Consider the following 11,560-nt stretch of genomic DNA (forward strand, 5'->3'; position numbering starts at 1 on the left):
CCAAGTGCTATCCCTCACACTTTTCCAGGTTCAATTCCATTTGCAGCTGCTATGCCCAGCTGATCAGAACATTGATATCTGCCTACAATGTACAGCTATCATCCTCACTATTTCCTACCTTACCTGTACAAGAGTGAACTAGGAAGGTTCAGGGCATACAAACATAGAAAATCATGAGTATCTAGGATCAAAGGGTAAAAAAGTTGTAAAAAGGCAAAGTTAATGGGTTTTTACTAGAAAGTATGTACTTTGAACAAAGTAAATTAACTCAAAGTGAGTACAAGCAAACAGGTAAATTCTATAGCCATTAAAGAGACTTGGTTACAAAGAGATCAGATCTGGGAACTAAATATTCAGGGATATGTGAGTTTGAAACGGCAGGCACGAAAGAAAGGGTGGTGGGGTAGTGTTGTTGGCACGGGATGGAATAAATACAATAGCAAGAAATGTAGAATTTGTAGAAGATGTAGAATTCTTTTGGATGGAGGTGATTTAAAAAGGGCAAGAAGATAATAGTAGTAGTCATCTATAGGTCCTGTAACAGTTCACTAGTCATTCTCTTGCTCTTCATACATTAAAAATTCCGATGCTTTCTTATCGTATGCACTCCTGTAGCTTTCCTAATTTTTATTAAGTTCACCCGTGCCCTTTTTTATACTCCTTTGGAGACTCTGCCATGTTGAGCCTTTGGTATCTGCTAATTCAGGACATCACTACTGCACATTGGAGCTTGCTAACATCTTACATTGGGCCCTTACAGGTGGCTTTCTGTGCTTGGGGTCCCTCCCATTTCATGCATTTGCACAAAATGCAATTTATAGCTTTTGCTTTCTTTGTGCTCAGTCACATTGTTTATTTAAATGCTGTGGCTTGACTTGCTTGACTAACACAGACAGAAAGGCAGGCAACTTGTCACGGTTGCAAACACTGAACAATCAAGTTGCATTATGGTGCCATGCTACAGTGCATTCCAGCAGCTTATGTGGCAAACGTATTACAAATGCCTCAACTGAATAGTCATGCCTGAAAGTCAAACCAGACCAGTTTTTGGTGGAACAAAGCGTCAGTCAGGAGTTTGTGCAACGCTGCATCAAGGACATTGTCCAGGGGTTAACTACAATCATTCAGAGATTGATATTCCTGCAGTCCTGGAATTGAACCAAAATCAACCTTACATGTCGAGTCCAAACAGTCCAGGGATCTCAGCCATATGCAGTCAGGGCTATACTCTCAAGTCAGTCCTGGGGCTTTCAGCAGTTAACGTGAAAACCTAATACTGTGTTTGGATGGATAATGACACAAGAGATGGAAACTCCAAATGTAAGAGTACAATCTGATATTGCACAGGAGGGTGTGTGCTTGAGGGGGGAATTCTACGAGTCACTATCACCCTGTTTCAATCAACAGACAGTGGACCATAGTAGATGGCATAACAAAGTGGTGTGCCAAACAGAAGAGGGGGAAAATTAGGGACCAAAAAATAAAAGGCTTAGATGAGCACATAAGGAGCTTGAAAGTTGTTGGAGTTGACAGTGAGAGATACACACTGGCGTAAGATGGTGTATCCTTATGTCGGGTGAAGCTGGAGCTCATACACGGGATAGTGACCTGGATAGTCTACCTCCTTCGATCACATGCTAACTGTCAACCAGCGGGGAAAATAATGACAGCTAACACAGTAAGTTTCTTTGGTTTGGGTCTTTGAGAGTGGGGTATAACTTTGAACTGAGGTAGAGTCTCGGTAAATGTTGGTCAGCATCCGTGCTTGAACAAGTTTACGCTCCCTTGTAATGCACTAAGGAGAAAAAAATTTGTCTTCAGAAAAGGGTGCACTCATGCATGATCACAGGGTCATATGCACAAGGTGGCCATAAGTGTGGAACATAACTTGAGGCAAAACCCTATTTACAGGGCAGTCATATTACCTTTGATCTCCATAACCTCTTCATCAAAGTGCCAAATACAGCACAAGCAAACCATTCAGTCTAACTCATCCATGTCAACCAGGCTTCTAAACTAAACTAGTCCCATTTGTCTGTGTTTGGCCTTTATTCCTTTAAACCCTTGCTGTTCATGCACTTGTCCAAATGTCCATTAAATGTTGTAACTGTACCTCCCATCTACCACCACCTCTGGCAGTTCATTCTACATATGAACCACCCTGTGTATGGAAAAAGTTGCCCCTCAGGTCCCTTTTAAACATTTCTCTTCTCACCTTAAAGTTATGCCCCCTAGTTTTGAACTCCCCTATCCTAGTGAAAAGACCCTTATTATTTACCTTACCTATGCCCCTTCATTATTTTATAAACCTCTCCAAGGTCACCCCTGAAGTTCCCATGCTCCAGGGATAGAAGTCCCAGCTTATCCTGCCTCTGTTTATCACTGAAAACCTCCAGTCCCAGTAACATCCCTGTAAACCTTTTCTGCAACTTTACCAATTTAATAATATCCTTCCTATAGTAAGATGACCAGAATTGTACACAGAACTCCAAAACTGGCCTCAGCAGTCTCCTGCTATAGCTGCCACATGACATCCCAATGCTTATACTTGAGCTCAGACCAATAAAGGCAAACATGTTAAACACTGCCTTTCCTACCCTGTCTACCTGTAACGTCACTTTGTAAGAACTATGCACCTAAAACTCGAAGTCTTTGAGTCATTTCCAGGTGCGTCAAAGCAACAAATAAATCTGGTCTTCCAGTAAGGAAGGTTGTTAGATCTTTCACATCAAATAAGCTGACAATGGTGAAATCTTGTAGCTCTGAATGCTATTCAAATGACTGACATTTTCAAAATGTCAGATTTAATAATAGTTGTCATTGTGGATTTTAGTAATTTTCTTTACAATTAATTAATTAAATTCTAAGTCTTGACTACACTCACGAATATAAGCATTAAAGAATCCCTAAAATCTGCTGCTAGCAGGATGCTCACCAGAATGACTTTTATTGTCCTTGGAATGCATGAAGTGGGTGCTTAACTTTGACATACTAGCCATGTTACCAGGTCCCATGGCTAAAATGACAGCAGGACATTAGCAATTGAAATTGCATCTATATTTTCATAGTTTTGACAAGGTCTTTGCAATGATGTACCATCTATTTGCTCTGAGTTCTTTTATTCCCTTGTCCTATTAGGTTAAGGTGCAGTCCAAGGATCTGCAGCTATGACAAAGAGAGCATGCTCCATAGTAGATCCAGTTGATCTGAAAGAATTGGGCTGATAACTCCAGGGTTGTTTGTCGCTAAATGGTCCAGACATGTTGACAGTATCCTGCCCAAATGCAGATTTGCCCTAAATGGGTAGCATGGTGGGTGGCCCAGTGTCTCAGTGGTTAGCGCTGCTGCCTCACAGTGCCAGGGACCTGTGTTCAATTCCAGCCTCGGGCAGCTGTCTGTGTGGTGTTTACATTCTCCCATGTCTGCATGAATTTCCTCTGGGTGCTCCGGTTATCTCCCACAGCTCAAAGAGGTGCAGGTTAGGTGGATTGGCCATGCTAAATTGCCCGTAGTGATCAGGGATGTGCATGTAAGGTTACAGGTATAGGGTACGGGTTTGGATCTGAGTGGGATGCTCTTCAGAAGGTCAGGATAGATTTGATGAGCTGAAAGTCCTGCTTCCAGCCTGTAGAGATTCTATGATTCTAGAGCAGTCTCACCCTTCTCAGCTGCAACATTTACAGGGCTGGGAATTGTAGTCAAGGCATCTTAGTTAATTGTAGAATAGATAAGGTGGCAAGAACAGTAGATTAGTTTAAGGAAGGATAGATAAGCATCTGAATAAGGGTTAGATAAGTACAAGTGGGAGGAATTCAAGTGGAGTACAAATGTCAGCATAGATTTGTGGGGTGGAATGATCTGTGTCTGTGCTATATATTCTATCTAATTCTGTCATGGTGCTGTATATTGTTTACTTGGTTTTACATTCTGTTCTTCTAATGTTCCAAACTAACTTGCATTCCTTTCCCCATGACAGGTGCTGCCCATAAGCAGAAGCAGCCAAATGATCACCTTCAGCTTTATGAATGGCTGTGTCGCGACTCTTCGTGCCAGTGGCACTGAGCCAAAGATCAAATACTACGCTGAGTTCTGTGCACCACCAGGCCAGAGGTTAGTGTTACTGAATGTGATTGCAAACCTGATCAGAACAATGGTTCTCACCTTTATTTTCTGACTACTCCTCACTAACCATGGAAAGGTTAGAACACTGCATAACAGCGGAGAGGATTGCCATCATGAGTATTTGCTTAAAATAAGTCTGGCTTCTTGTTAAAACTGGAAGAGTTCATTTTACCACTCAGATAATTCATGGTCAGACTGTAACTCAACTCCACTGATGAAAACAGAATGGAGGCCAATCTGAAGTCCAAATGTTAGAAAGGGTCAGTGGCATCTACCCACCAGTTACCACTCCAGTAATCTGCACTAGGTCCTCATTAAAGTGATGGAAAGTGTCATCAACAATGCTATCAGGCAACCCGTGCTTAACCTACTCACCAATATAATTCAAAGAACTGCGGATGCTGGAGTTCTAAAATAAACATGAAACAGAAATTGCTGGAGAAAGTCAGCAGTTCTGACAGTATCTGTGCAGAGAAAACGGCAATTAACGTTTTGAGTCTGGTGATTCTTCTTTAGAACTGCTTTTGCTTGTGTTTTTGTTGGACCTTATCAGCGATGCCATGTTTGGATTCTGCTGGGGCCACTCAGCTCCTAACCTCAGTCCAGCCTTGGTTCAAACATGGACAAAACAGCTGAATTCCAGAGATGAGGTGAGAGTGAGAGCCCTTGACATCAAGGCTGGATTTGATCAAGTGTGGTATCAATGAGCCCGGGCAAAACTAGAGTCGGTGACAATTGGTGATATCTCTCTGCTGGGCAGACTCATACCTGGTATATGGGAGCTTAGTTGTGGTGGTTGGTAGTCAGTCATTTTCAGTCTACGGCATCTTCCTCAGGGTATTGTCTAAGGCCCAACCTCCTTTAGCTGCTCGATCAATGTCGTTATTTCCAACACAAGGTCAGAAGTGGGGATTTTTGCTGATGACAATGTTCAGCACCATTCTCCATTCCTGACATACTGAAACAATCAGTGCCATTTACAACAATATCTAGACAGTGCTTAGGAAAAATTATGCCACATAAGTGTCGAGCAATGACCATTTTCAGCAAAAGAGAATCTAACCATTTCCCCTTGATTTTTAATGGTATCACCATCACTGAACCTCTGCCATCAATATCCTGGGAGTTATCATTGACCAAAAACTGAATTGGACTTTTCATACCAGTACCGTGCTACAAGAACAAGCCAGAATGTGGGAATCCTGGGTGAATAACTAGACTTCTGACTTACCAAAGTCTGCTGGTCAGTCAGCTTCTTCCAAAACCCCTGGTCACTACCGTCTAGAAGAACATGAGCAGCAGATACATTGGAACGCCACCATCTGGAAGTTCTCCTCCAAGCCACTCGCCACTCTGACTCGGAAATATATCACCGTTCCTTCCCTGTCGTTGGGTCAAAATCCTAGAATTCCTTCTCTAAGGGCATTGCGGGTCTACCCTACAGCACATGGACTGCAGCGGGTCAAGAAGGCAGCTCACCACCGCCACCTTAAGGGCAACTGGGGATAGGAAAATAAATATTAGCCCAGCCAGTGACACCCCCATCCGATAATGAATTTTTAAAAATCCTAAGTTAGTTCTATAACGCAGTAGTTGCATTCTTGTGCGACTTCATGCTATGGAAAATTGCATTGCAGGGAAATTGCTACAGAAAATCATTATATTGTATAGTAGAGAGTTCACATTATTCAAGCGGTCAACTATTCATCAATTGTGTTACAGCCAATTACATTAACAAAACACGTGTTATAGCAGAAATTTAATTCTTGTCCCATTGTTTTTAATACAATTTCAGTGAAAGTAAGCTGATGTGGCAGTAAAGTGAAAAGAACACTGTAGGTATATATTATCGATACTTGTCCTAGCAGAGGTTTTTGCTCAAATTTCGCAGGCTTTACATAATTGGAAAAGACAAACTTTCGTAGAAGTTCATCTTGTTGCTTGAGAACTAATTGTTGCCATTGCATCTGTGCTGAAGCAATAAAATTAAGTTCCACTTCCTTGTGCACTCCCCATAATCCTATCTCATTCTATGCTTCAAATGTTTATCCATTTTCTCTAAAATGGTGCAATTGTCTCTACTTCAACCCCTTGTCTGTAAAAAGTTCTCCTTAATCTCTTGTCACTCATTTGAAGTCGCCTACCCTTCCTCCTGTCCGCTAAGGAGAATTCTATTCACCACATCAAACGCTCATTTATGTCTCATTATTTGTTCCTTCTGTAAAGATTATTGTGGTCGCTAAAGTCTGTGCTCATTACTGTAATTTTTAACCTTCTACATTATACACTGACTTTAAAATCTTTCAAAATTAATCTGTTTAATCATAGAATCCCTACAGCGTGGAAGCAGGTCATTTGCCCCATTGAGTCCATACCAACCCTCTGAAATGCATCCCATCCCAACCCTATCCCGGTAACTGCTTTTTCCGTGGCTAACCTAGCTAGACTTCACATCTCTGGGTGCCATGGTGTAACTTAGCATGGCCAATTAACCTAACCTGCACGTCTTTGGACTATGGGAGGAAACTAGAGTACCCAGAGGAGCCCCACACAGATGCAGGAGAATGTGCAAACTCCACACAGACAGTCAGCCAAGGGTGGAATCGAACCTGGGTCCTTGGTGCTATGAGGTAGCAGTGCCAACCACTGAGCCACTTCACTGCCCAAAGCTGAATGCAGTACTGTAATTGTATCCTAATTTTTGCCTTAAACAGATTTATCCTTTACTCTTGTGATATTTGTCTGCCATTATTGAAATTCAAAACACTGTTCATTTACTCTTATGGTTTAATATAGCTGCTGTGTATGCAAAGGGTTATGTTTTGGGAGTCTGTGCTCCACAATATCAACACACTTCCATTGAGCATGTATTTCCAATGTTTCGTTTGTATTGGTCCCTCAATGAATTGTTTCACAATTTTGTTCAGGCGTGACCCACTGTTGCGGCTTGTACCTGGGTTTAAAGGTAACTGTAATTTGCTTTACATTTGCAGTGGCACAGCTTACCTGGCTGAAGAGCTGAACAAACTGATCGGTGCAATGGTCAAGAACTTCCTAGAGCCAGAAAAGAATGGTCTGATTGCTCGTGTGTAAACTGATTCTGCACTAGCAAGTGTGTGTGCGTGTGTGTCTGGAGTTGGAGCAAAAAAGCACAGAGCAAATGTCACCTGTTTACACTAAAGAGCTGGAAGTCAGGATATTATGGGTGATACAGAACCAACCTGCTGAGTAGTGACAAATCTACACTTGGATGACTTTGAAGCCCTTCAGTATTCTGGAAAGCAGCTAGCTTCAACCTGGTGAAGTTGTCTATTTGTTGACCAGGAAATCTTGTGTCATTTTACATCTTTGCTTTCTGCTTCTTGATGCTGCATGTTCATTCATTGGCTGCAGCTTCCCCTGTTTAACAGAAACTTGGTCACAAAGTCATTCAGTTCCACTAAATGGCCTGAGATCAGGTTCATGCAGTCAGTGTTTTGCATTATAGATGCTCTATTTGCAAATTCAAGACACAGCCCCAGTATCGACAGCTTGAGAGGTCTGTAAATGTGCAGACAAACTGGGTACCATTATAATGAAAGTCACTCTATGATGTGACACTCTGTCCTTGGATTTTTGCCCCTCTGTACATTTACAATTTGAGATCTTCCATTGATCCCCTTCCTTCTTGCTTAGTATTTCTTTGATTTTGTTTTTGTTAATTTGCACATAAGTCTTACATTGTGAACTGGAAACTATTGGTATATTTGTGTTTGCAAAATTTACTGTCCTTTTATATGTCATTCTTAGTAAGATTTTTTTCTGTTGTGTCTTCCCATGCTAGACACGGAAAAGGTGAATTGCCACAACTTGGGATCTAACTCTGACCCTTACTGGCTCTTGTGGGAAACTGGGTAGCCTCTACCTAATCGTTAGCCTGTTACAGATATCGCAGTCTCTTCACCTTGTGTGCTGTTCTTTTCACTATTTACAAACAAATTTCACAGTAAACTGGCAGCCCACTGCTGAGGATAGACACCTGCCAGCCCTCTGTCTAGTTCAGAATTGGATTAGCACTGTCAGTTTAAAAGATACTGCCCATGACTGTGCGATCAAACATTTCACTTGTGGACATAGCCTTTTGTATGGTCCAGGATTGTGTATCAGACTTCATCCAATCAGTCTTCAGTATCACAATTACAGCCTGGTCACCCTGACACCAGTTGGATGGTTGCAATATGTGGTAATGTGAACAGCAATGATGATTCTGTCAGCTATTGTTTCTGGACGGCTAGTTTTTGTACCTCTTTGCTGCTGTGAAATTAATGCCAGCACATGTACTCATGAATTGGGTGTGAGCTGGTGTCTTTGTGAGAGAGATAGTGTGTGTGCGCGTGCGCCCTTAAAGCCTTAGTGTGTATGAATCTACAGTTTTTTGTTTTTTTTTTGAGACCTGAATAGCTGCTGCTGAGGGTGTTTGGGTGGACAGCAAGTGAGATTCTAGTCCCACAGTCTATTCATACCTATGTCCACTTGTGCACTTTAGGCAGAAGTCTTAACAATAGTCTTAAGAGAACATACTTAGAATATTTATTTTATTTAATTATTTGCAGAGATATACAATGAATGAACTAGAAGTCTTATTTTGCATTTCAAAGTGTTTATTTTACACACTGCAAAAAGGAGATTTCATTCTTCCAAGTGCTGACTGCAGTCACATTTTAATTATAATGTTAATTGTATGGCTCTGTTGTAGGCTAAAACCTACACATGACTGAAACATACAGTCCAGAAGATCCAAGTTTGGTTCCTATTGTGTTCTAAGAGCTAATCCCAAGCAGGTTATTCAAAAAAAATGATATCCTCCCCAAGTTGGGGAGTGTAAAGTTATTCTGTTCTTTAAGACTGTCCTGATTCCTAATAAAACTTCTTTGCAGACATCAGGTAGAATCTAGATCATTTGGCTCAGCTGTGATGCACTCCATGACCAATATCCTGCTGACACTGGTCACCTTGGCACACATGTGAATATCAGGCCAGTGTGAGGTATCAGCGTGTGCATTGTGCTAGTGAGTTTGGCCAAAACCTGAACCAGCATTTTAAAGGAAGGAAGCAGAGTGGGTTTAATTAGAGGAGGGCTGACACAAGCATAATGGGCCAAATGGCCTCCTCCTGTGCTGTATGATTCTATAAAAAGAGATGGGATAAAAGAAACCCAACCATCTTACTCACCAACCAGAGTCTTGCCCAGTCAATTAATTCAAACTGTGCCCAGTCTGGAAGTGGCTATTTGTAATCGGCTGTAAATAGTAAGTAATTTTTTTCTCTTTTAATTCCAACTGCAAACTTATTCTCCAAGAGATGTGAGGAATGTTATTTGCTTGTTGTTAAACCTATAATCTCTTCTTTTGCACTGGTTCCAAAGAAAATATGAACAAGTGATTGTTTCTGAAATGCTTTAGTGAAGTTTTGAGTGAGGACAAAGTGGGTAAACTGCCACCCAAACCATCTGGTGTTTTGTTAAGTGTCTTTGAAAATGAATTTTCAGAAGTTTTTTTTTAGGATTTTTAAGGGTGAGAGAAGTAGATTTATTTTCAGTATTTCAACAGCTATAGGGAAGGTTTTGCACTTTGTGAAAATGTTTGCTAACTTCTGTTCTCTGGTGAGGATGGTGTTCCAAGCTCCTATCATCTTATATTCATCAAAACTGCTGGACATTAATTCACTGGCGTGGAAGATTGTTGGGAACGACATGGTTGTTAACTTGTATGGACAATTATTAGGAAAGACAAATGCTTCCAGTCTTTCTCCAAAATGTCCACTTTCTGTTAACCTTGTACCCTTATCGTTGAGATCTTTTGTGCCATTGTTTGGAATATGAACTCCTTTCTGATCCCTAAATTTGAGTCTGTCCAATAAAGGCAGAAATGTAGTGGAAACCTGGTTTGACATTAATTAGCCAGTCTCTTTCAGAGCACTAAGGATGAGAGGATGCTGATTCTGGGGACTGGAATTGCTTGAGTGCTTTTACTCATCAATTCTGCGGCTGCTTCAAACACCACTTGTCCATGTGGTTCAAAACCTTGGTGGTCTGGCTTTGATGCAGGTTCTGTTGGCATTCTGAGCTGCTGCCAGATGTGCTAACTCCCTGCTTATCTGTTAGAGGAGGAGTCTGGCCTTGTGCTGCTGCTCCTCACATCTGCTAACCGAAGCAGTCTGATGCTAACCAGTAGCTCAGGTTCTGATTTCCACATGAAGAGTTGAAAAAGACCTACACAGAGCCTACTGAGGGAGTCTTTGGATGCCACATTGCCTAGGACCCTTTCTGCTCCCTATGTTTAATGAACAGGAAGTCCACACTATATTTAAACAAATTTAGGTCCAGCCAAAGGGTGCAATTCAATCTGCCTATACTGCTGCTGCAGGTTATCGTGCTGATGATGAGTTTAAAATGCTTAACCTATACATGCACAACTCTGTATGCAAAAGCAGCTGGAACATTTTGCCTAATTATGTTTGTTACTGACTGTAATTAGTGATATTACCTCACTGTGTACTGGCCGGGGAATCCTACATGTTACGTGTTTTCATTGAAATACATGCAATCTAACTGTATGATATTATCCCTGCTTTCCAAAGTATTAATTTTTGAAGAAGAGCTGCTCGGGCTCATGGGGTAAATAGTAAATTTCAGTGGTCCTGTGTCTTGACTTCAGTTGTTTTGAATTGCTCACTCTTCTCCTTGTGGTTGCTTATTGAATCTACTCTGAAATGGAGGAAGTGTTCACATTATGGCTGGACTGGGGTGACTGATATCTACAGCTCATTCGTAAGTGTGGCAGTTTGTACTAGAGATATACAGTTCAGCTGCTCTTCTTTCTGTAATCTATAACCTCAATCCTGCCAAAATATTTGATTTACCTAGTTCTGTGTTTTTATTCAACCTTCTGTTGCTTATCCCAGCTCTTTACTAAGGTTCAGATTTAAATTAAAGCTCTGAATGTGGGTATTCAAACTGGTCCCAATAGATAGTGCACCTGCTGAAATGGCCATTCTAACCCCATGAACTGGAGCAGTCATTTAATAAGAACTTGCACTTCTCATGTTCTGTATTGGTTGTATATTTATTTATGGATGTCATTTATGAATTAAAATCTATAAAGAACAAAACTGAAAAATAAATCTGACTTTTGTCCTAGAACAGAAATTGTTGGAAAAACTCAGCAGATCTGGGAGCATCTGTGGAGAAGGAGAGTTAATGTTTCAGGTCAAATGACCCTTCTTCAGATTGTTTGTTTGTACTTTTTATCACATTTCATCTATCTGATCAATTGGTTAACTGATCTGGTCTCCTGAAGATGCTTAAAATCCTCCTGTCATTTCCCATTTGTGTTAGCTACATATCTTGCTGTTGTGTTCCATACATCCAATTCAGATAGTAGAGCTATATAGAGAAGTC

The 11,560-nt window shown here is 41.1% G+C and overlaps 1 protein-coding gene across 2 annotated transcripts in view; it reads left to right on the plus strand.

The window, feature by feature from the left end:
- pgm2l1 (phosphoglucomutase 2-like 1) overlaps positions 1 to 11,283 on the plus strand; it is a 116,946-nt gene extending 105,663 nt beyond the window's left edge. For both annotated transcript variants that reach the window (XM_048532274.1, XM_048532276.1), the window contains exons 13-14: positions 3,977 to 4,110; positions 7,116 to 11,283. In XM_048532274.1, coding sequence (XP_048388231.1) covers positions 3,977 to 4,110; positions 7,116 to 7,215 — 234 coding nt within the window. In that variant the 3' untranslated portion in view covers positions 7,216 to 11,283. The remainder of the gene's footprint in view (positions 1 to 3,976; positions 4,111 to 7,115) is intronic.
- Positions 11,284 to 11,560: the final 277 nt, after the last annotated feature.

This window comes from Stegostoma tigrinum, chromosome 6 (assembly GCF_030684315.1).
Source record: "Stegostoma tigrinum isolate sSteTig4 chromosome 6, sSteTig4.hap1, whole genome shotgun sequence".
NCBI lineage: Eukaryota > Metazoa > Chordata > Chondrichthyes > Orectolobiformes > Stegostomatidae > Stegostoma > Stegostoma tigrinum.